General features: G+C 43.3%; 1 protein-coding gene across 2 annotated transcripts in view; it reads right to left on the bottom strand.

Moving 5' to 3' along the window:
• Positions 1-25,576, bottom strand: part of STAB1 (stabilin 1) — a 299,279-nt gene that overhangs the window by 131,342 nt on the left and 142,361 nt on the right. Inside the window, exons 34-40 of one of the 2 annotated variants that reach the window (XM_030205497.1) lie at positions 24,790-24,921; positions 24,400-24,528; positions 21,394-21,450; positions 16,997-17,086; positions 13,736-13,928; positions 5,427-5,522; positions 4,194-4,239 (exon numbers count right to left, since the gene is read on the bottom strand). In XM_030205497.1, coding sequence (XP_030061357.1) covers positions 4,194-4,239; positions 5,427-5,522; positions 13,736-13,928; positions 16,997-17,086; positions 21,394-21,450; positions 24,400-24,528; positions 24,790-24,921 — 743 coding nt within the window. Of the gene's footprint in view, positions 1-4,193; positions 4,240-5,426; positions 5,523-13,735; positions 13,929-16,996; positions 17,090-21,393; positions 21,451-24,399; positions 24,529-24,789; positions 24,922-25,576 lie in introns of both variants that reach the window. The other variant, XM_030205496.1, reaches the window with a different exon arrangement.

Raw genomic sequence — 25,576 nt, forward strand, 5'->3', positions numbered from 1 at the left:
ATATTGTTGACCTTTTAAAAGACGTGTCCGGGCTTGAATCCAGGCGCCCAAAGTGAGTTGCAAGTAAGGATTTGTCACCCTGGCCAAAGATCGTAACTCCCCCAGTGATACCCAAGGAAGCTGGGCACATAAAGTGGGAGAGTAAAGGGATCTCTCAATCTGTACCCAGCTTTTATGGCCGTCCTTGTGCTATGCTAAAAAGGATTTTAATTGGGCCGCCTGATAGCATTGCCTGAAGTGCGGGACTGTCATTCCTCCTTTCTATTTAGGGAGATAAAGTACTGAACGCTATACATGTGGGGGTTTATGCCTCCAAATACATTGAAAAACTTTTTTAGTGTGAAAAAATGTTTCTGGTAACACAATAGGAAGGGCCGTAAACAGATATAACAAGCTTGGGAGGATCATCATTTTCACATCCTGGATCCGTCCCAACCACGAGACATGTGAGTTCTCTCAACGCTTTATATCAGCCCAGATGTCCTTGAGAAGCAGGGGATAATTTGCCTCATAAAGCAAGCTTCTACGTGACATGATATTAATCCCTAAGTACTTTCAAGCATTTGAGGACCAATGGTATAGAAAATGATCTCTCAGCCAAGTACATTCTTGAGCATCCACTGAGATGATCAAAATTTCTGATTTAGTCGCATTAATCTTAAAAACCTGAACCCGCCCCATAAGTCTGCAGTACCAAGAGCACTCCCAAGAGTGATTCATGTGGCTGAGTTAATGTCAATAGCACATCAGCAGCAAACAGCAGCAATTTGGTATGTATGGACCCACTTGTAATACCATGTATAGACCTAGTTTGACATATCTGCTTAGCCAGAGGTTCCATAGCTAAGGTAAACAGGAACGGCGAGAGAGCACAGCCCTGTTGAGTTCCCCGATGGGAGTTCAAAATTATTTGTGTATCCACTGTTAATCTGGAGAAGGCTAACAGTTTATTATAAATAGATCTTTTCCAGCCCGTAAAATGGCCTTGTACTCCCATCTTTGACAGGGTGCCTAGCAAAGAGGGCCAGGACACCGTCAAAAGCTTTTTCCACATCAATCCCCAAGAGTAGAGCCAATTCTCCTTCCTGCTTGGCAGACCACAACAGGTTAAGGACTCTACGAATGTTATCAAGAGTCTGCTGACCCTCTATAAACCCAGCTTGGTCATCACATACCAGCTTGCCTACATAAAGTTGCAATTTAGGTTAGAATCTTGGTAAATCTGTATCCAAGAGGGATTTAGGCCTATATGAGCCACATTGACTTGAGTCTTTATCTGGTTTCAAAATCAGGGTAACCCCTGCCATACGCCATGAGAAAGGCAGCTCCTCCCGCTCTTTTAAACTATTCAATGCTGCTGTCAGTAGCTTTACCAACAAATTTTTAAAACATTTGTAAAAATGATTGGTGTTGCCATTGAGGCCCAGTGTCTTACCTAATAAAAGATATTTAATAGCCTGCATAGTCTCTTCTTCCCTAATCAGGGCAGACAATTGGTTAGCCTCTCCAGGGGTCAGTAAAGGTAGGTCAATATTATCTAAATAGTGCTTAATCTGATCTTCACTGACGATATGGTCAGGTGTATATAGTGTTTGATAAGAAGTAGTAAATGCTTGTGCTATTGCTGAGGAATCCCTACAATCCTGTCCCACCGAGTCCCTGATCAATGTAAGTCTATTACGTAACGCTTTCTTTCATAGCTTATAAGTTGGAAGCCTCCCTGCTCTATTTCCAGATTCAAAATATTCCTGTTGCACTGACTGGAGCTTCTCATGCAATTCTTCTAGATCTAGGTCTCGGATGGAATTGCGCAGGGTGTCCATCTGGGGCACTAAGGACCGCAGTCCCTTTCCCTGTTTATGTCGGGTTTCCAGGGCACATAATTGCTGTCTCAACCACTACTGCTTAACACCCTGCTCTTTATGTCTGGAGAACTAAGTGAGATAACCTTGCCTCGTATGACCGCCTTGAGGCCATCCCAAAGAATAAAAGGGGAAATCTCTGGCCCAGCATTAAGATGGAGATATTCCCTCAGCTCCCCCTCCAATAGAGTCATATTTCTCAGGTGTAAAAGCAACCCATCAGGGAACCGCCAAAAGCGTTGTCCATAAGGAGGGAGCCAGTACACAGTAACAAACGGACCAGGGCATGGTCAGACCACTCCCTGGCTCAATAGCCATTGTGTCCACCCATGTAACTAGCTCATGGCTCACCCCCCAAAAAATTTTATTTGGGAGTACAAGTCATGAACCACCGATTAACAGGTATAATCCTGAACAGCAGGGTGCCAATGTCTCCATGGGTCAAGGAAGTCCCACACTTCAAAAAAAGCTCTGAGGCATTTTCTGTCCACCTGTCTATAATGAACCAAACTAGAAGAGTTATCTAACTGAGCGTCCAAAGTCAAATTAAAATCCCCCCTACAATGAGGTGGCCCTCAGCATTATTCCATAATAAACAATCTAGTTCCTCAAAGAAAGCTGTTTAGTCAGTTTTGGGTGCATAAATATTAACCAAAGTGAACACAATATGGTTTAGTGGTTTTTATGAGTAAGAAATGCCCCAGTTTGTCCCGAATAATATCATGAACTTGAGGATTAATGGAGTGCACAAAAATTATACCCACCCCATTGGTCTTGGTCCCCTGTCTATTAGAAGCCAAGTAAACAAGGGGATAATTCTTATGTCTAAATAAATGTTCATGGGAGGGCTTATGATGTGTCTCTTGAATAAAACCCACCCCTCCCTGCAATCTGTCAGTCTCTTTAAATAGCAATTAATGTTTATGCGGAATATTGAGGCCCCTCACATTCAAAGTAAATAATGTAAGTTTCCCCGAGCCCATTCACAAAACAAATTGAAAGATAATAATACCAGGGCCCAAAGTATAACCTAATCCCTCTATCCTATGTAATAGATTACAGATCCCTTTCCTCTTCCCCCCCCCATAAAGGAACATAGAACACCCTTCCCGCCTAAGATCCCCACCCCCACCCCTACCCCTCCTCCTGCCAAAAAATAGTCCATCTACTTATGGGCTCAATTAGGAAGCAAAGCCCACCCAATGGGCACCCCCCGATCTCCCTCCAGAAAAGTCTAGGGACTACCCCTAATCTCTCCTGGAATCGAGTGATCACAGCCCTTTCCTCTTTCTCCCCATAAAAAAAGCATAAAACACCCTTCTCGCCTAAGATCCCCCACCCCCACCTCTCCCCTCCCCCTGCCAAAAAATAGCCCATCTACTTATGGGTTCAAATAGGAAGCAAAGCCCACCCAATGGGCATCCCTCAAACTCCCTTCAGCAAAATTCAGGGACTATCCCCTAACCTCTACTGGAATCAAGTGATCCGCAGCTTATATTAAACTAATAGAAAAAGCTGGATCTAGTATAACAACATTATAACCAAATGTTATGCAGGCTGTTCAGCGTATACGTCACTCAGAACAGTATATAGTAATTATCAAAAAAGAGTATATGAAAATGCCTCAACCCAGGCGATCAGAGGCAGCAGAAGGGCCATCAGATTTGGTCTGCTGCTCTGGCGTGGACGCTGGCTGATATACAAACACCTTCAGATCAGGCTTTCCTTTTCGCCCTGCCATGCAGCCAAGTCTATCTGCCACACTCTCCTATTGGGTAAATGTGTTATATCGGGCAATCAGTCCGCTAATAATAGCAAATAGAAGTGGAGACTGGAGGAGCTTGACAACTAGGCTGCCATCTCCACTTCATTTCCTCTAAAAGTGATAATTTCAAAGCAATTACAAGTAAAAACCAAAACATACAGAAAGTATAAATCTCTTAAATCAAAACTGAGAAAAACATAATTATCTTGAAAAAACCAGGAACATTGGGCCACATTTTTATACTCAGTGCCATCCTATACCCAATATTGGAGCTGAATATTTGGGTATCCTGCAGCCTCTGGCACTTATCTGGGTACCAGTGATATTCAGATTGGACCCCAACTTCATCCGTACAGTTACCCAGTTAGTGGGCCGAATATATTCTCTGGCTCCATCCACACTCTGTCCTGACCGCCCTAGCTCTGCCTGGATAACACCAAAGTGGTGTGACTGGATTTTCAGTGGTATTATCTAGTTGGAGTCGCTTCTGCCCAGGTACATCCTACTGAATATTGGCCCATAGATTCTATCACCAAAGTGTGAACTGTCCCTATAACTTTACTCACTTGGCATAGTCACTGCAGGTGTCATTGCACAAATCATTTGTAATATCTGCAAAAGAAATTAAAAGATTTAAAATCAGCCTTGATTCTTCATAGGCTAAGATCCTCTTCTAAACTCTAAGAAAGCAATAAGATAACATCGGCTTCTACTGATTCATGTTGGTTGCTGCTGAACTATTTATTCTGGCTAAATGGAAAAGTGTATTTATTATTTACTATATATTTATTTATTAGGATTCATTTACCACCTTTGTGAAAAAACCCATCCAAGACAGTGTATAGTAAGTATAACCCAGAGGTAGGGAACAATTACAGAGTAAAAATATTCAAACAGCAATATTTGCTCTGGCATAGTATGCAACATTCAGAAAGCAACAAGGTACTTGGTCCACCAAATCCAATATGGACAATAAAAAAATGAAGCAGACCTTGTAAAAAAAAACAATGTCTTTATTTGTAGATTAAAAGCTCCCAGGTATTCAACATAAAATGCCCAACATGGCCATGTTTCGCCAGTATAACAATGGCTGCATCAGGGGCAATAGGTCACCAACTGATATAAAACTTCAAAACAAACCAGGCTGGTGTGATTGTAAAAACATAGAAAGCTAGATTCTGAGAACATTCTCTCAAAAGAAACACTGTGGTTGCAGTGAAAAACCCACAACTGAAGGCCCTAACGCAGCTTGCTAACTTCTCCCCATAAAGTTTTAAATTACAATTTTTAAATTAATTTGTGTATTTCTCATGGAATAGCTGCATATTTTTCCTTGATGCAACTTATGTGCAACCACAGAAATTAAGCAGCTCTTTATAAAATTATCCTCTATCAGGGTAATTTTATAATAGATAAAATGTAGATTGCTATAAAAAATTTGAAAAACATGCTTTGTTTTCCATGGGTGAGATGGTTCCTCTTCCCATCTCCATATAATGCAGTAGGATACCTGAAACTAGTTCAAACGTCTGACAGAAAATCAATAACGTTTTAAAAATATTAAGCTTTCCTTTTTAATACATTGTAAATTTTTATACATTTTCCTTGGAAGAGAGGGCATGGCACCACAGGCATGGGGCAGAAGATGATGAAGTAATTTTTCTAGGGTTACACTGTAAATGTCATCAGTATATAAACCAGCACCATAAATTTCACCAAACAGGTAAATTTAGTGTTTTCTATAGGACAGACCTCCACCTTGAATTACATTGCTTTTCCATGCTCCTTAATGCACTTACTTCTGTCACAATTATATCCCTTCCAGCCTTTGTAGCAAATACACTTTCCATCACCAAGAAGTCCATCGTTGCACTTCCCATTCTTGCAAGAACACACTGGAAAACAATCACAGATAATCCAGAGAAATTAAAACTGCTACTTTACTGCAAAAACCATCAGACAGCCACTACTGAGTCTCTGACTAGGTCAGTCTCTCCCTCTTCACCTGCGATTGGCCAAGTCTACACCACACAAAATTCAAGTTTCAAATTCATTACAACTTGATATACTGTCCAATAGAAAACTTTCTGAATGGTTTACCTAGTTTTAAAATAATATAAAAACAAGGAAAAGAAAAGGAAATTATAATTTTCTTGTTTTAAAGAGCAGAAAAAAAGTGAAAGACCAATACCCATGTAGTAAGTCTAGCAGCATCCCCACCCCAGTCCTCTCACTTGCAGGCCACCAGGCAGGAAGGAGGTTACAAAAAATGCTTAAGGGATTAAGGGCCAAATGCATCATGAAACAAAAATGTCTTCTATCCAGTCTTGAACTTCTGAAATAAACACTCCAGACGAAAGTGAAGGGGAACAGCGTTCCACAGAGTAGAAGCTGTAATGCTGCAAATAATGCTCCTAATAGAATTAAGCTGAATATGTCTAAGAGAAGGAACTATAAGGCAATTTTGTTGTGAGGACCTGAGTTGTCTAGATGGAATGATTACATATACATGCACATTTGCACCCACCTGCCAATCACATGTAAGGCCCCAAGAAATTTTTATGAAGTAGTAGAAGGGACAATATTTGGCTTGGCAGAGCAGATCAGAAGGATGGCCTCCCACTTAGTCACCTCTCCCCTCTCCAGTCGGTTCAAAACTCTGCTGCCCGTCTCATCTTCCGCCAGGGTCGCTTTACTCATACTACCCCTCTCCTCAAGACCCTGCACTGGCTCCCTATCCGTTTTCGCATCCTGTTCAAACTTCTTCTACTATAAATGTACTCACTCTGCTGCTCCCCAGTATCTCTCCACACTCGTCCTTCCCTACACCCCTTCCCGTGCACTCCGCTCCATGGATAAATCCTTCTTATCTGTTCCCTTCTCCACTACTGCCAACTCCAGACTTCGCGCCTTCTGTCTCGCTGCACCCTACGCCTGGAATAAACTTCCTGAGCCCCTACGTCTTGCCCCATCCTTGGCTACCTTTAAATCTAGACTGAAAGCCCACCTCTTTAACATTGCTTTTGACTCGTAACCACTTGTAACCACTCGCCTCCACCTACCCTCCTCTCTTCCTTCCCGTTCACATTAATTGATTTGATTTGCTTACTTTATTTTTTGTCTATTAGATTGTAAACTCTTTGAGCAGGGACTGTCTTTCTTCTATGTTTGTGCAGCGCTGCGTATGCTTTGTAGCGCTATAGAAATGCTAAATAGTAATAGTAGTAGTAGTAGTAATGTACCATCTTTCAACAGCTCCCCCTACTGGAGGTTGCTGCAATAGGGCATTCCAGCATTCATGTTAGGAGAGATCCCTCCTAGATCTTCTAGCAGTAGTAGATGAGTATTTAAGAAAAGAACTGTGAGAGCTCAAGAGCAGGAGCTTTTTATCTCCATTTATCCTACACTAGATCTACAAGTAGAACACCTAGAGGCAGATATTCAGCCAACAGCGGTGAGCATTACCGCCGCTGGCGCAGGCCATGTCTGGGTGCCGGAATTGACTCTCTGCTATGTAGTTAAGTGTGATATTCAGCACTTAACTGCCTAAGAGACACTGCACAATGATAGGACTGAGTTTTTTTGCAGTCCGATTTAACCACTAAAGTGGTTAAGTACAGGATATTGGTACTTACTTGCATAAGTGCTGACTCTGTCCCTAGAGAATGACATGAGGATGGAGACCTGCGGTAACCATAGGGATAGGAATGGGGACAGAGCCCACAGGGATGGGGTGGGGCACAGGGATGGGGTGGGGACAGGAACAGAGTCCACGGGGATGGGGACAAACTTTGTCCCCATGTCACTTTCTACTTTGAAGCCTGTTAATGAACTGGACTGTTATTTATGTTTGATTGATGCAGATGACAATATTTTTATTTTTTGGAAAAACAAGCAAACATGCTGGCCACAGCTAGCAAAATTTGCATGGGGGATCCTGTACATCCTGCTACCAGCACATCGTCTAAGAAGACATTTTCTATTGCAGGAGGGACTGTGGAAGACAGGAGAGCTAGACTGAATCCTGAGATTGTTGATGACTTCTTATTCATCCACAGATTAAAAAATCATAACAGTGCTTTATAGGGCATATTTCTCCCCTCTAGGGCATACAGAATGGGTTTTATTTTGTACTCCTGGACATTTTAACAGGGTGGATTAGGACTCTTGGGGTAGTAAAAGTCAGCTATTGTTGGTGTTGGAAGGGTAGAGGGTGGTGGTGGTGGTGGGAGGGTTTATTATAGTTGCTCATTGTTATTATTTGTAATTTATACACAACAGTTGCACAGCATATTGTTCCTTTTTATACTTTATTAAAAAGATTTAAATATAAAATCATAAGTCCTTGAGGCTTCTGCAGGTAAGAACAGAGCCCACAGGGATGGGGAAAGAACCTGTGGGGACGGGGCCTGCGGGGACGGGATGGGGATAGAGACAGAATCCACGGGGATGGGAACAAATTTTATCCCCATGTCATTCTCTACCCTAGACCGCCCACAAAATAGCTGGCTTTGGGTCCTTTTACCAAGCTGCGGTAAAAAGGGCCCTGCAGTAGCAGCGGGGGCCGTTTTTACCGCAGTGGGTATAAAGCCCCTAAAAAAGACATGGCTATGTGGTAAGATTATTCTTACCACGTGGCCTTGTAGGGGGAGCATTTACCGCCACCCATTGAGATGGTAGTGAGGGCTTCTGCGGTAACCCAGCGGTTGCCGGGCAGCAATTACTGCTGGGTTAGCGCCTTGCTAGAAATTACAGAATTGTTTTCCATAGCACCAGAAATGGTGCATACTTGAGGTGGATCTACCACCAGCAGCTGCGTTGGGCCAGTGGTAGTTCCAGGTTGCAGCATCAACCCTTCAGTAAAAGGGCCTCTGAGTTTAGCAGTCTGTGATGATATTTAGCGGCACTAACTGGTTACGTGCAGCTGAATATCAGCGGATAGCCCCGAACAAGTGATTTAACTGACCAGGAGCCATTTCTGGCTGGTTAAATCACTTTGAATATCGACTCCCTGGGTGTTAGATCTCTGGTGTTCACAGAGAAAATAGCTGCTTGTCCATTTCAAGGAGCTGGTGAGCTGGTTCTCACTTTTTGTCACTGGCATACCAAGGGGGGGCGGTGGGGGCGGTCTGCCCCGGGCGCACGCCGTTGGGGGAGTGCCGCGTGCCTGTCGGCTCCGCTCATTCTCTGCTCCCTCTGCCCCGGAACAGGTTACTTCCTGTTCCGGGGCAGAGGGAGCAGGGAACGAGCGAAGCCGACAGGCGCACGGCACCCCCCCCCCCCCAGCAGGTAAAAATGCACCCGGGGGAGGTGTCCTTTCGCCGGGGGTGGGGGGCGCTGCACCCGGGGGGGGGGGGGGGGGCGCATCGGCAATCCGCCCCGGGTGTCAGCCACCCTAGGAACGCCACTGCTTTTTGTCATTTCTTTTTGGAAGAAGATCATTCCACCTTTCCTTCCTAGTGAAACTGGAAAGTGGTTGCCCAAGAACTGGAAGAAGGCCTTAGTTCTTCTTCTTCCTTGTGAGAGGGAGACTATTAGATACTTTTGGACGGATGGTTAATTTTTTGTGACTGCAGTTTGAGTCTGTTGGAGGAACTCAAAGCTGGCTTTGTAGAACTGTTTTGCTCGAGCGAGTGCCCAGTCAATCCTATTCAGCAGGAGGAAGGAAAGAGCTACCTTTGTTGGCTACTCTGGTGCTCACCCAGAGGAGCATTTCCTACTAGACACACTGATAAGAAGAAGAGCAGTGATAACAGCGGACAGCAAGCAGTGAATCCCAGAAGAACCCGAGGGAGTATTCAAGGGAGCAGCAGATTTATTTTTTTGACTATTTCAGTGTGTACCATAGATGCCACATCAAACAATATGTACCAGATATCACATTTTAATTTAAAGAAGTTTTCTCAGTAAAGTTAAAGTTGTATTGGAATACTGTTCCTGTGTAAAGAGTATTTATTCAAGAAAAAGTTGTAATGAGGTAAAAAGATCTCAAATTCATCCCCTTCCTTCAGGACTCCCTTCCCCTCAGAAGAACCTTGGGATGATGAGAGTAAGAGGATTCAGCTAGCCCCATATCCCCATGCTCAATGAGGGCATACATCCACAAGGTAATCTGAAATGTCTGGATAATATCAATACTGTATTTAAAGGGAACACACCCTAATAACTGCATTTGGAAGACCCAAGCAACTTCATGGAAAACTGATTCAAACTATATGCTAAGTTCTTCAGATGTAAGGGACAAAACCACATCCTAAGCTGTTGGTACTGGAGCCTCTCAAATACATTATGGCTGACATTTTGGAAATTACTCTGCAGATGTGCCAATTATGATTTTCAGAACAGCTCCAGTTATTTCCTGTATGGTTTCTCAAACTTTTTTTTTTTTTAACAGTTACAGCCCTCTCCTACTTCTATAATATTTTTATCTTCCCTCCATAAAAGGTAAAATTAGCTTCTATTAAAATGCACCCTGTAGATTGCAATTACACTTTTTTTGTTACATTTGTACCCCGCACTTTCCCACTCATGGCAGGCTCAATGCAGCTTACATATTGTATACAGGTACTTATTTGTACCTGGGGCAATGGAGGGTTAAGTGACTTGCCCAGAGTCACAAGGAGCTGCCTGTGCCTAAGGTGGGAACCGAACTCAGTTCCTCAGGACCAAAGTCTACCACCCTAACCACTAGGCCACTCCTCCACACAGATGCTATATGCTAAACCAAATATTTTGCACCTGTCCCTCCATGACCCATTCCATACCCAGCTTTACTGACACTCGTGCTTGAACCTTAAGGAAGAGAAATATCATCGATGCAAGCATGAGTGTCCAGTATATGATCTGGAACTTTTAATGGATCCACAGTGGTGGTGGTGATCTTAATGGCACCTCTGCTGATAGGGCCGGCCCAAGGCAAGATGCTGTCTGAGGCGGAGCTAGGATGCTGTCCGCCCCGGCCGAGATATTGTCACCCCCCCCCCCCCCGGGCCGTCATGCTGCCCCCCCTTCCTACCTCCAGCCTGTTTGCGGCATTGCCCTGCTGCCGGCACCCACCTCTTCCCTTTACTGCAGCTGCCTGAGCTTCTGATGAAACAGGAAGTTACATCAGAGAGGCGGCAACAGTAAAGGGAAGAGGCGGGTGCTGGTGGCAGGGCAGCGTATGGAAATCACTGCTGCTGCCGGGTAATGCCGCAAAAGGGAGATGCCACTCCTGAAGAGTGCCTCCTGAGACCCTCACCTCAGGTGGCCTAACGGTCAGGCCACCCCTGTCTGCTGATACACTGCTACCAAATTTAACTTGGATTAATTCATAATAATTTGCATTACATGGACCAGTGGGACTGTTTTCACTTAATGTCAATTATATAGAAACAGAGAAAAATGAAGGCAGGTAAAGACCATGTGGCATGTCCAGTCTGTCCATTCATATCATCTACTATCCCTTTCACTCCTTTAGAGAGTTCAAAGGAGTGCAGTGATGGAAAGAGTGCCAGAATTTGGGCACACTTGCCATTATTAAATAAGTACTACTAAATAAAACATTTTTTAGGAGTAAATATGAGTTTCAAAATATAGGAGTCGATATTCAGCCAGCACAGTTCAGCATTTTGCCCGTAAATTCAGTTTGGGTCATGTCCAGGATCGGGTGTTGAATTTCCAAGTTTACAAAGCTGGCTGTACATAGCCTGTTAAGTGCAATATTCAGCACTTGACCGGCTATGGGTTACCACCTAAAGGGGCCCTTTTACTAAGGCTCGTAGGTACCTACGTGCATCCAACAGGCATCAAATTGAAACTATTGCCCGACTACTACATGCCCCGGGTGGTAATTCCATTTTTGCCATGTGTCCAAAATTTGTGGCAGAAAATATTTTCTATTTTTTACCGTGTGGCGCTAACCGGGTGGTAATCGGCAGTGTACGCGCTCTGAAGCTTACCGCCCGGTTAGCGTATGAGACCTTACCGCCAAGTCAATGGGTGGCAATAAGGTTTCAGGCTGAAAATGGACACGCACTCATTTTAATTTTGCTGCATGTCCATTTTTGGCCACAAAAAAAAGGCAATTTTTCCAGGCGCGCTGAAAAATGGACCTGCGTGCATCTGAAACACACACCTACATCAGTGCAGGCCACTTTTCAGCGCACCTTAGTAAAAGGGTCACTAAGTGCTGAATATTAGCACTTAACTGGCCAAGTGCTGACTCCGTCCCTGGAATGCCCCCAAAAGAGCCGGTTTTGTGGTAAGTATTAACTGGGCATTTCCAGCGGCACTAATCGTTTTAAGTGCCATTGAAAATAACCAGTTAGAACTGAACAAGTGATTTCAACCAGCTAGGTGCCATTTCTGGCTAGTTAAATCACTTTCAATATTAACCCATAAACAATAAATTAGGCTTTCTTAATAATACTCATCCTTTAGGTAAGTTGAATATTCAATAAAAGTTGCTGAAAAAATAAACTATGGCCATTCCATACTGTAATGGAAGATGTAAAGGATTGCTTTTCAATCCTGCTTTGTCCAATAATACACTCTGAAATCTTCTGTCTTTGACCAAAAGTAACTTTCCTTGTAAATACAAAAACAAGTTGGAAGAAAAGACACAGCTCTAATTAATTTGGTATGCAAAGGGGAGGATGGCACTTGCTTTAGGTGCCTGGCCACCTGGACTTGGAAAGCATGTGACCATGTTCCCACAGTATGGCTTGTTTACCTAAACAGAGAAGCAGTCTGTAATTTTCCTTAGCTCTGAATATGAGTTCTAAGCCTTATAAAAAGGGGAGTTTCTTTCAGTGAAATGGGGGCTCATCTGTGAGTGGATGCACTGTGCAGAGGACTTGTTCCTGGTCCAAGAAACTCCTGGCTCTCGCTGTGAACTGTGCCCCCCCAGCTGATGTTAAGAGCCTGGATGATATAGAACCAGTGATGTTGTATGTATTATTGCTTCTTTTCCTGGTCTAAGAACTCTTAGCATTGCTCAGATGTAGAGGCCAGTGATGTAAAAATTGTTTATATAGCTAATCGTTGTATGTGTCTTAACCATTGTATATATCTTAATCAGGGAGGAGTGGCCTAGTGGTTAGGGTGGTAGACTTTGTTCCTGGGGAACTGAGGAACTGAGTTCGATTCCCACTTCAGGCACAGGCAGCTCCTTGTGACTCTGGGCAAGTCACTTAACTCTCCATTGCCCCATGTAAACCGCATTGAGCCTGCCATGAGTGGGAAAGCGCGGGGTACAAATGTAACAAAAATAAATAAAAAATAATAAAGGTCTCATTTACTTAATAGGAATCCAAAAGAATCCACAGTAATTATTGAGTAGTCTGTGTTAGTGAGACATGCTGTAAATCCATAGCAGTACACATACCCACCCATTTTGAGAATCATTGACTGTAGAGTTTTTTTTTCCCTCTTACCCCAGACAGCACTGGAACCCTTGGCTGGAGAAAAGTCTCCTCTGAGCACTCATCTTGCTCCGAGAGGGGTTTTGCTGCAGTGGTGTCGGTTGTTTTCCTTTCCTCTTCCCACCTCAAAATTATCATTATTGCAGCAAGCCAAACTCTGCCGCCCCATCAAACTGAAGACAATAGCGGCTTCAGTCCCAGAAGGTTTAACCCTCATGAGACACAGTAAACGGATTGGAAGCAATATTCTAAAAAAAACATATGTGACCAGCAGTAGGTGCTGACTGCAAGAATGTTTTCTTTAAAAAATGTAATTCTGTGGGGAATGCATAAATTCTGGCTGTTCAAGTCATAGGATGGCCAGAATCTCTGTGTTGGATTTGGGAAAAGGCTGGAAATGGATGAAAAAGCTATACAGGGGGGCTGCAAAATTCAGCCACTTTGCATATAACTTAAAAGCATAAGTGCAGAGACACAAACCTGTATAATCAACAGTGTTTATAGCTGTCAAATATACACATAAATGGATACCTTAGCTGCATAAAATCATGTGGCTAACCTGTCACTGAACAGTTTTTTTTTTCTGTGCTACTCCAGTCTTTCTGAGGGTTGTATTAGAAATATTCATCACATCCAGTATGCTACCTTTCCTCAGAAACTGTATACCACCCACATACAAACTGTCCTGTAAATGGCACACATACCTGATTGACAGTTGGCTCTATATCGACCAGCTTCACAGGTTTCGCAGGCTGTGCCATGAAAGCCTTCTTTACAGGTGCACTGCCCGTTGCCTGTTATGCCGTCCTTACAAATGCCATTACCAGAACAATTCCCACCCTTCCCTGGACACATCAAGCAATGTTCTCCAAAATAACCCGGGCAGCAACTAGGCACCTATCGAGACAGAGGGGGCAAAGAGAACAAACTTTTAATTTAATTTAAACAGAATTCTTACATACCGTCTCAGCCAGGAGCTCTGTATGGTTCACAAATACATAGAAACCCCTCCAGGAATAAAACAATCATAATGAGACAAACCTGTTAACAAATAAGTGGCTAAAATATTTCTGACATAACCAAGTTTTTCAACAATTTTCTAAACATAAAATAGCTTATTTCACACCTCAGAGCCAACGGTAAGGAGTTCCACTTAGATGGGAATGCAATTCTAAACAATTTCATACAAGTAGAAGTCTAATGAGTGTATTATTACATAACTAGTAAAACATGCCCGTTTCTGGTGCAAATGAAACGGGCGCTAGCAAGGTTTTCCTCCCGACCCCCCCCTCCCTGCTCACCCCTTCGGCGTTGTGAAGGCACTGACCGCCATTGTTGCGGACCTCGTCAACGCACGCCAACGCCACCTTCAATGTGCTGAGTCATTGGTTGTGAAGCCACTGATGCCATAGCTCCGCCCTCGATGTCATCATGTTTGACGCGAGGGCAGGGCCCCAACACAGTGATTTCGGTGGCTTCACCACCACGAACCCTTCGAACCGGAAGGAAGTGCCCGGAGGAACTGACAGTGACGTCAGTGTCCTCAGAACGTTGAGGGTGAGTTTTATTATATAGGATTATATTAAAGGTATTCTATGAATAAGGTTTTAAGATTCTTATGGAATATCAAATAGTTTGGTATAACACGAATCAACATTGGTAGCAAATTCCACACAAAGGCAGCTCGATAGTATAAAGAAGAGTTAAATATTTTAAATTTTTTAACCAGCTTAGGCAATAGAAAACAAAGTAACATTTGATTACCAGTCTTACTACAATCACCCTTGGAAAGAAGTGTTACCTCTCGCCTTGACTACTGCAACCTACTCCTCACTGGTCTCCCACTTAGCCATCTATCCCCCCTTCAGTCTGTTCAGAACTCTGCTGCACGCCTTATCTTCCGCCTGGACCGATATACTCATATCACCCCTCTCCTCAAGTCACTTCACTGGCTTCCGATCAGGTACCGCATTCAGTTCAAGCTTCTGCTTCTAACCTACAAATGCACTCGATCTGCAGCCCCTCCTTACCTCTCTACCCTCATCTCCCCTTACGTTCCTACCCGTAACCTCCGCTCTCAGGACAAATCCCTCCTTTCAGTACCCTTCTCCACCACCGCCAGGCTCCGCCCTTTCTGCCTCGCCTCACCCCATGTGTGGAACGGACTCCCTGAGCCCATACGCCAGGCCCCCTCCCTGCCCATCTTCAAATCACTGCTTAAAGCCCACCTCTTCAATGTCACCTTCGGCACCTAACCACTACACCTCTACTCAGGAAATCTAGACTGCCCCAACTTGACATTTTGTTCTTTTAGATTGTAAGCTCCTTTGAGCAGGGACCGTCCTTCTTTGTTAACTTGTACAGCGCTGGGTAACCCTAGTAGCGCTCTAGAAATGTTAAGTAGTAGTAGTAGTTATCCAATCAGCTAAATACAATGGGGCCTCACCATACAGAATACGATGAACTGAGGTACAGAGTTTGAATTGTACCCTGGCAAACACAGGCAGCAGCCAGTGCAGCTTCTTAAGCAGAAGCAGAAGGAAGCACAAACTTGTTAGAGTGAATCAGACTTTGAGACGTTTGGCCAAAATTAGTTATTCTCAACATCATCATATAAGAAGGAGCTTCACCATCACTGTTCCCTCTAAGCTGAGCGGGAGTCCTCCGCTACAGTCCTACCACTGGGGGGTGCTGTTTCACTATCACATTTTCAATAGTGAGGTATAGGCAAGCTCTGCAGGACTCCAGGGAACCTGCCTGTCTCACACGATTGAAAACACAATATTGAAGCACTGCCCCCCACTGGGAGGCACAAGCGGGGCCGCCGAGAGACTAGGCCGGGCCTGGGGCAAGGCCGCCCCGCCTCCGCTGCCCCTGTCGCTCCCCCCTGCTGCTGCCGACCCCCGTCACTCCCCCCGCTGCTGCAGTCTGCGGTCTCACCTGCCTGCCTCCACGGCTCCGGGCCCCCTGCATTCAAGGCGGCAGTCTCAGATCACCTCTCTTCTGGTCTTCCCTCCCTGTGTCCCGCCCTCGTCTGATGTAACTTCCGGTTTTTGCAAGGGCGGGACACAGGGAAGGAAGACCCGAAGGGAGGCAATCTGTGACTGCTGCTTCGAATGCAGGGGGCCCGGAGCTGAGGAAGCAGGCAGGTGAGACCGGGAACTGCAGCGCCGGCGGCCTGACCCCGGCGCTGGGCCCCCCTTGGAGGCCAGGGCCCATGGAATTTTGTCCCCCCTGCCCCCCTCTTGGCAGCCCTAGGCACAAGTAGATCAGATATGTGTGCCCCCCAGTGGCAGCAAAGCAGATGGAGGACTCCCTCAGCTTAGAGGGAATAGTGTTCACAATAAAGCAATTTAAAAACAGCACACAAAATCCAAAACCAATTCATACCTAAACAGGTAGCCAGTGCAATTTCATTAAAAGTGGAGTTGTACTATCATATTTAGTTTTATTCAGAATTAGTCTCCCAGAAGAGCACAATTCCATTTGCCTTCCTCAGCGGTAGCGCTTCCTGCTAAGTGGAAACTCTGTTCTCTCTTTATGGCTTTGGCAGTGCATCTGTCTTCCTCTTTCATGAGCACCTTGGGCATATAGTCATGCATGGGTACATGCCGCTCCTATACCTTTTGTGCTTTATACAATTTGAGTGCAGGTCCTGTGCATGCCTACTGATGTACTGGGAGAGGAGATATTGGAATGCATCATGAGTCAGCAGCTATGCATTTGAAATTAGGGTGAGAATCAGTGTAAACCAATTTTCCTCTTTGCAAAAATCTGATAATTCATTGCTGAAAATTGGTGTTGCTCTTCTATCCTTTAGTTTTGTTCAGTCTACCTACCTTTAGATGATCACTGTGAAGCCCCTCTTCCCCCCCCTCAATATACCACACTATGATCATTAGGGTACAGTCCCGCTGGGTGCATGCTAATTAAATGGTAACACATATAGAGATATTTTTGCTTACTATAGATGAAGCGACACAGCTGAAGGTGCAACCACTCAATAATTTACCCCTCTTCAGGTATGTACAGTCAGGTATTGCCCTCCTGGAAATCTCCTGCACAGAAAGATAGAATTTATTTAGTGGATAAATACACACTCAGTACATAGGGCATGCTACAGACTTCACCAACTCAGATATGTTCGGAACGATCTTGTTAATAATGCACTACACACTCTTTCATGCTTTCATAGGCTCTCAATATGATTACTGTAATTTTGTCTATGGCGGCATTTCCCAAATGAACAATTGCAGTCCTTACAAAATATGGTGGCCTGTCTTCTATGTTGAGCTAAACAATAGGATCATGTCACTGCTGTACTTTGGGGCTCATTTTCAAAGAACTTGGACTTACAAAGTTCTATAGGTTACTGTGGAACTTTGTAATCTAAGTGCTTTGAAAATACACCTCCACGTCACATACATTGGTTGTCCATTAAATACAGGATTAAATTTAAGATATTGACTTTGGCTTTTAGTGCCCTACATGATGGTGACAGGTGTCCCTTGCTATTTGTCTTCTTTCACTATTCCATATGTTCCTTCACTTTCTTTACGTTCTCTAAATGATCATAGATTGGTTCTCCCTGGTCCTTCTCAGGCCCTTAGGATCCACCCAACATTTTCGCAGCCCCCCCCCCCCCCACAAATGACCTTCCTTTCTTTGTGCTCTCAGGACAACTTGAAAATGTATTCCTTTAATATCATTTATGGAGAGCCGCTGGGGACCTAGATGTCAGAGATGCAAGTACTAGAGATTTTATGCCTCATTCCATCTAACCAGACTATTATGTTCTTGAGATGATGCTAATTAACTCTCTAGGGGTAATTTTATAACTTGACCCACATGATGCTGCTGAGTGCTAATTCTATAATGGCATCTAAGTACCAAGATTCTGTTATAGACTACTAATGTAAGATGTCATCGGTGCGCCTATATGCATGCCTAAATGCAGCAGCCTTGGCACATAACTGATAGCATTCTATAAGAAAATAGACATCCAAAAACGGTTCAATGAGGCAGAACAGGAAGGAAAAGTCATTCGACAGCAGCTGAGTTAGAAGCGCTGTTAAGAGAACCCCAGCATTGAGGACCCTGAAGTAGCAGTGCGTAACACTGGCCATTGTTGGTCCTGAGGATCTCATCTGCTATTCAGAAGCTAGCTCACAAGAAGTCCTTTGAGATAACTGTTGTGTTTGCAAGACTTTGTGAGCTTTTGTACTATTTGAACTTGGATTAGACACTTTAAAAATGAATGGAAGGTTTTTGCCAATGATGAAGAGTAAATCCTACTGACTGACATACTGTAACTCTATAGGTTGTTTGACCTGGAGCTCTTTGAGGCTTTTCCTTCCTGTTCTGCTACATTGAACTGTTTTTTGGATGTCTATTTTCTCTAGTTCTTGAGTGGAACATATTATTTGGATTTTGAAGTATATTTTGTGCTTCCACACCCATTTTGTATTTTATCGCATTCTATAAGATACATGTGTAAATTGGAGACACATCCATAGCCCAACCTTATGGAATAGCATCTAGTGCTGTTACGCAGTTAACTGCTAACTATTGGCACCTATGATATGATAAGTGGCATCTAATCCAGGCACGAATTTATAGAATTGCCTTTCACATTTGAGTGCAGTTATTCTTGGCTGACTGCTGCTTTCCTATTCAATTATGCAGTTCCTCTTCCTTTCTTAATTTTAGTCTGTAAACTGCTTTGACTTGGTTTTCAAATGAGGCAGTACAAAAATTTTTTTAATAAAGGATAAATGATAATTTATGTCAAGACTGGCTGAAACAGGAGAAACATGATTAGTTTCCACATTCTTACTACCATTTTGTTTTTGTACAAGACATGGCTCTTGGTAAATTGCTTGTATTTAGAAATATTGGGGGGGGGGGGGGAGAGTTGGGTGGTGAAAAACCTTTTTCTTTAGGGGATGGTTGACTTATTGTTTCCTGTTTAAGTATCTTTATTGGTGTGACACTATTTAGTATAAGATCTGAATGCTCATCATGTGATCCTTGTGCTAAGTTTGAAGATACTTTTAAGAAAATCTCTTGCTGTATGGATAACAAAAAGGTGAAGAAACAGTGTGACAAGGCGACGGCCATGGCCAGAAGGATGCTAGACTGCATAGAGAGGGGTATAACCAGCAGAAGAAAGGTGGTGTTGATGCCCCTCTACAAGTCGTTGGTGAGGCCTCACTTGGAGTATTGAGTTCCATTTTGGAGGCCGTATCTTGCTAAAGATGTAAACAGACTGGAAGCAGTGCAAAGAAAGGTACAAAAATGGTATGGGATTTGCATTGCAAACCATACGAGGAGAGACTTGCCGACCTGAACATGTATACCTTGGAGGAAAGGAGATATAGGGGTGACATGATACAGACGTTCAGATATTTGAAAAGTATTGATCCACAAACGAACCTTTTCTGGAGACGGGAAGGTGGTAGAACTAGAGGACATGAATTAAGGTTGAAGGGGGGCAGACTCAGGAGTAATGTCAGGAAGTATTTTTTCACAGAGAGGGTGGTAGGTGGTGAAGATGAAAATGGTAATGGAATTCAAACATGCATGGGATAAACACAAAGGAATCCTGTTTAGAAGGAATGGATCCACGGAATCTTAGCGGAGATTGGGTGGCAACGCTGGTAATTGGGAAGCAAAACCGGTGCTGGGTAGATTTCTACAGTCTAAACCCTGATCGTGACTGAATAGATATGGATGGGCTTGAGTGTAAATTTTAAGGGGCTTTGACATTAGCTTCAGAACTTTTCATACAAGAAGAGGGCTGGGCAGACTTCTACAGTCTGTGCCCTGAGAATGGCAAGGACAAATCAAACTACATATAAAATATCAAATAACATGCTTAAGCTAAATGCAAGCAAAATTAAAGCACATTTTAATTCCCTCTAGGATTATGCTAACCACTGGTAAATCGTTGCAGGTTGATGATAAATCTAAGGTTCTTGGTACCTTTATGGATTCCTTGCTCACTTTTGAACCTCAGATTACCAAATTGTGGGAAAAACCCCCCATTTAAGACAACTACAGCTAGTAAGATCTTCTTTCCACGAACATTATTTCACTCTCTTGGTCCAAATGTTGGTTTTATCCCATGTGGACTACTGTAACTCCTTGTACATGGGATTAAATTCTGTATTATTAAGAAAATTGCAACTGATACAAAACTCAGCAGTTTGATTGATCTTTCGAATTAAAAAATGTGATAGCATTTCTGGTTATCTTCTTAGGCTTTATGGGCTTCCTCTGAAAGCCCACATTGCTTTTAAAATTGCTTGGTTTTTCATGTATTACATGAAAGTTTGCCAGATTTATTGGTTCAGCTCTTGTTTCAATCTTTTTTTTTCTTCATCTTGGTACATGACACATTTCTATTAAGATACCCTACTGTTAAAGGATTACGATATAAGAGATAACTACATACTATGTTTTCCTTTTTTGCTATTTCTATATGGAATGATCTGTCCCAATGTATTAGAACTGAATCATGCTATCTCCAATTCAGAAGGAAATTGAAACCTTTTTTGTTTGAAAAATTTTGTTAGCTCCACTCTGTTAGTTATAGTTTGTCATATCTCTTATCATTTTAATTTTTAATGAAGTTGAAATGTTGAAAATTTTAATTATGTTGAATACAAAATTACCTATATTTTAAATTATATGGGTCTCTTGTGCTGTAAACATTTTAGAATCTCCCAGTTTGTGCGGTAAATACATTTTGTATTAGATTAGATCCTTTCCTCAACTTCTATATCTCTTCTGTCTGGTGTGCTTTGGTACTTTCTTATTTGCTGACTCTTGGCTTTGTTCTGTTATTAGTTTATGAATGAAACTGTTTGGATGGTTATCTTTCCTATCTTTTTATTGGTGTTCTTTTCATTCTTGTTTGTTTTGTAGCTTAATTTGTTCACTGCTTTGACTTGCCAGTCACTAATGACAGTATAGAAAGCTTAAATAAACTATACGTTATATAGATTTTGTCTTATTTTGCATTTTCCATTTCTTTCTTTGCCCTATTCCAAACTAAAGCAAAAGGTCTTCTGAGTTTAGCCAAAGAATCCCGGGACATCTCTGTGACCCTTCCCTTATCTTACCCAAGCCATGAGTCAAAATATGGCAGGACCAATCAAGTTAATACTACCTCATTGGTCCCACATTCCAAAATGACATCTGACTGACCTGAGACTGGTGCCATTTCAGAATATGGTATGGAATCATTCCCACCTAATTCCGATGCATGACTTTCTATCTAGAATTTAATATACTGTCATTCAAAATCCAAGACAATAGCATGTCAGTGTACAAATGACTCTGAGAGAATTGTACTTACTTTGTTAGTTGTTCCAGGTGGGCAGCTGATCCTTTTATGACAGTCATTGCACTTGGCCTAGGTTAGAAAAGTCAAGTAGAAATTGTCAGAAACCGCAGTTAGATGGGATTTAACCAGATCAGGGCCAGCACAGACCTGCACAAGTAGAGACTCATAGTGGGCTGCCGGAAGCACAAGTTCGAGAGACATTTTCTTTTTCAACAAATGGTCTTTTTCAAGACCTCTTTTAGAAGTTCAGTCTTTGAAAACAAGCATGTGTGGCTGTCATTTTCATCACAGAAGACAGGACATATTTACAAAACACTATTTACTAGGGACTCCTGGGGCAGGCATGTTTGTGCTGAAACATGGTACCGTGTCGAGTCATTAAGAGTCATCAATACATTTTTATTCATATTTTGGGTGCCCCTTCCTCTGTTTTTGAAATGTCTGATCTGTCTCCCACTCCTGTTTTCTGCTTTGAAAATGAGTCCCATAGTAACCTTAGCCTTTCAATATAATGATGTGATGAAGTTCAACTTACAGACTGGGAACATTGTGTTTTTTTGCCATCTCAGAATGAGAGGCCAGTTGAAACCTATATTAACTGAATGTAATCTGTTGAAGGTTGTTCATTCTTTGGTAACAAGCAGGCTACTGTAATTCTGTCTTTCAAGAAGTTAGTAAAACTGGACTGCATAGATTGCAACTGGTGCAAAGCAGAGCAGCCAGACTTGTGACTGGAAGTAGGAAGTATGATCATATTATGCCTGTCGTCTACCACTTGCATTGGCTTTCTGTAACAGCTTGTATAGCCGTTAAGACTTTATGCTTGGTATATTTGTATTTATCACTGCAATCTTACAGTTTATCTTTCAAAGAAGTTAAAGAAATATGTGCCTCAAAGGACACTTCGGTCATCACAGAAATGTCTTCCCCAGCTTCCAGCTTTTGATGACATAAAACTGTCCACTACTAGAAAGAGAGTCCGGTCAATTTTCAAAGCAATTTAAGTGGGCAGGAGTCTCTCCTGTACACTTAAATCACTTCCTGCTGCCTAAGTATGAATATTCATCGGAAAGTGCTACTGAATATCCCTACAGACCGCCTGACAAAAAGTGGACAGGTATGGGGCAGTGCTGGGGGTGGCATTGGGGAGGAGCTGAGGGATATGCAGGTGCTAGCAATATTAATTGCCAGCATCCGCCAGGGACATAGCCAGACCTCACGGTGGGAGGGGGCCAGAGCAAGAGGTGGGGGCAATTTTGGTCTGCCACCCCCCCCCCCCCGCTGCCTCGCTGTCTCACCTGTCGCCCTGCTGCTCTCCCTCGCCGCTGCTCCCCCCCCCATTGCTGCAGCAAATACCTTGGCTGGCGCTGGTCCCCAACCCCTGCCAGCTGAAGCCTTCTCCAGCATCGGTCTCCAGAGCCGCCGTGTTGCCTGTCCTGCTCTCTCTTCCTCCTCACATCCTGTATGCTCCTTTTAGTGAAACTGAGCTCAATTTCACTAAAAGCAGCGTGCAGGATGTGAGAGGGAAGAAAGAGCAGGGCAAGCAATGCAGCAGAGCCAGAGACCAGTGCTGGATAAGGCTTCAGCTGGCAGGGGTTGGGAACCTCTGCCAGCAAAACCAGGGGCCCAGAAGAAATTTGAGGGGGCCCAGGCCCCTGTGGCCCCACATAGCTACGCCGCTGGCACCCGCATAGCTAAGTGGTTTCATTTAAGACAGCTCAAGAGCTGTCCTAACTTGACCTGCTTAGCTATGTGGGCCCCGACACTGAATATCAGCTGGGACCAGCATGACAGCCTGGTGCCTCTAAAGTCCCCCTGATCTCCTTCTCGGCCTCCAAAATAGGCCCCTGTCCCTCCTACCCTCTTCCCCAACCCTTCGGACTTTTTCTCCTGCTTCCCTCAGAACAAGCCCCTCCCCCCAATCCCTCCCCAAGGTAAAGGTAGGCCTCTGCAAAATGGCTGCTGTGACTTCTTGTGGCATAAGAGGTTGCAGCAACCATTTTGCAGAGGCCTGCCACAAGGGGCAGTAGTGAGGGGGACACTCTGCCCTACATTAATTACCCCAGTAAGTACTAAGAGCCCTGTTTACAAAGGTGCACTAGCATTTTTAGCATACGTTAACAGTGTAGACACCCATAGGAACATTATGGTCATCTACACGATTAGCGCCTTTTTAAGCAGGGTCCTAAAAGTCAGGGGAGATATGAAACTTGAAAGATATTATTGAACAAACAAATCTTTTCCAAAACTGGGGATGCTACAGAACTAAAGGACATGAAATGAAGCTGCAAGGAAGGAAACTTTAAAAGCAACATCAGAGAATACATTTTCATGGAAAGGGTGGCGGATATCTGGAGTACTCTTCCACAGGACGTGGTGAGAACAAAATCAGAGGCAGAATTCAAAAACGTATGAGATAAATACAAGAGAATGGAATATAAGCACAACTTATATGACTTGCACACTTTAAAAAAATGTGAAGGGGAGGGGCAGGTAAACTTCATGGAATGGCAGTTACAACCTTTAAAACACAAGGGGTAGGGGAGGGATAACCTGCACAGAGCAGCAGGTAGAACCCTAAACAAAGGCAAAGAGAGGTGTAACTTGTACAGAGTGGCAGGTACAACTTTTACCCCCTTTCTTGGCAGACCGGATGGGCTGTACTGGTCTTTATGTGCCGTCATCTACTATGTTACGTAAGTCAAATTTACAGAAAATGGAATGGCCTCTTATTATGGACAGCACATTTCCCCTTAAAAAATGCTGAGCTTTCCTCTGACTCCTGTGAATGAGTTGCTCTGATAATCTTCCATTCATTGTAACTGCAACATCATGCTAACTCCAAGAGGAATCATCCCAGTACGTCTTTATTTAACAAGAATTTAGAAAAACAAAAACACAACAACCCTTTAAAACCTAAATTGTAAGCTGGCACCGATGAATACGAGTGCAGTGATCTGCATGTCTATAAACACAGCAAGTCGTTCTGATCACTCCTTCAAATTCTGTGTGTTTTACCTTTTTAACAGTTGTGCTCTGCCGGTCACAGCGATTTTTCTGAATTTCAAGAACCTGAGATACCCCTATCAGCATTCCGTTGTTGGTTTCCAGAAAAGTGCCATCCAGAGGGATGCTGTTAACATACATCTTCCAAGAGAACACAGAGACATTTATTCGAAAACAGGTGAAGCAAGAAAACCACAAGTGCTCTCCACAGTAGATACGTTAGAGTGATATATCATTCTAGGTTTGATGCTGTCAGAGCTATGGCACAAGACACCCAGCTGCTAACAACTTGTGGAAATATGCATGTGGGTTCAAAGTGCCTAGGTATTGTAATTTTGACAGCATTTCATTTTTTATATTGGAAGATAATTTGTATAGAGAACAAAATGTTTCTCTCTTTACCTGGTTTTCTCTCTTATAAAATACGACTCTGAAAGACAGGCCCAACATGGTTTCCTCATGCATTCCATCTTTCAGGTCTGAATGGGTCAGTTTTTGTCCAAAGATAATGTGATATTTCACAATGTGATTACCCTGCAAGAAAAAGCAAAGAAGGAAATTCTCTGTTTCAAGTTTTGTTCACTGCTAGATTGTTTCATTCTCTTTTAATTAGATAATTAAACATAAGCTGCTCTTTTTAGACCAGGGGTTCTCAACCCAGTCCTCGGCGGGACACATCTAGCCAGTCAGGTTTTCATTTCTCCACAATGACTATACATGAGATAGATTTGCATACAATGGAGGCATGAATTTAATATACTGCCTTTCTGTGGTACAACCAAAATGGTTTTACATATTTATATGCAGGTACTTTCTCTGTTCCTAGTGGGCTCCCAATCTAAGTTTTCTACCTAGGGTAATCGAGGGTTAAGTGACTTCCCCAGGGTCACAAGGAGCTGCAGTGGGAATCAAATATAGTTCCCCAGGTTCTCAGCCCACTGTACTAACCACTGACTAGGCTACTCCTGCCTGTCAATGCCTCTTGCTCCTTCACCAGACTTGTAGAAAAAAAACCTGCTCCTTCCCTAATGCTTGACCACTTCCATCTGAACTCTTCCCCAGAGCCTTATCCCATTTGTGGAGCTGAAATTGGGTTAATCAAGCTCCTCCCAGACCCTCTTTCCCCTGAATCTAACCCTATCTGTGGGGTAAAAAGAAGGCAGGAGTGATTCCTAGTCACTTCTCCATT

The sequence above is a fragment of the Microcaecilia unicolor genome, chromosome 6, assembly GCF_901765095.1.
Source record: "Microcaecilia unicolor chromosome 6, aMicUni1.1, whole genome shotgun sequence".
In the NCBI taxonomy this organism is placed as follows: Eukaryota; Metazoa; Chordata; class Amphibia; order Gymnophiona; family Siphonopidae; genus Microcaecilia; species Microcaecilia unicolor.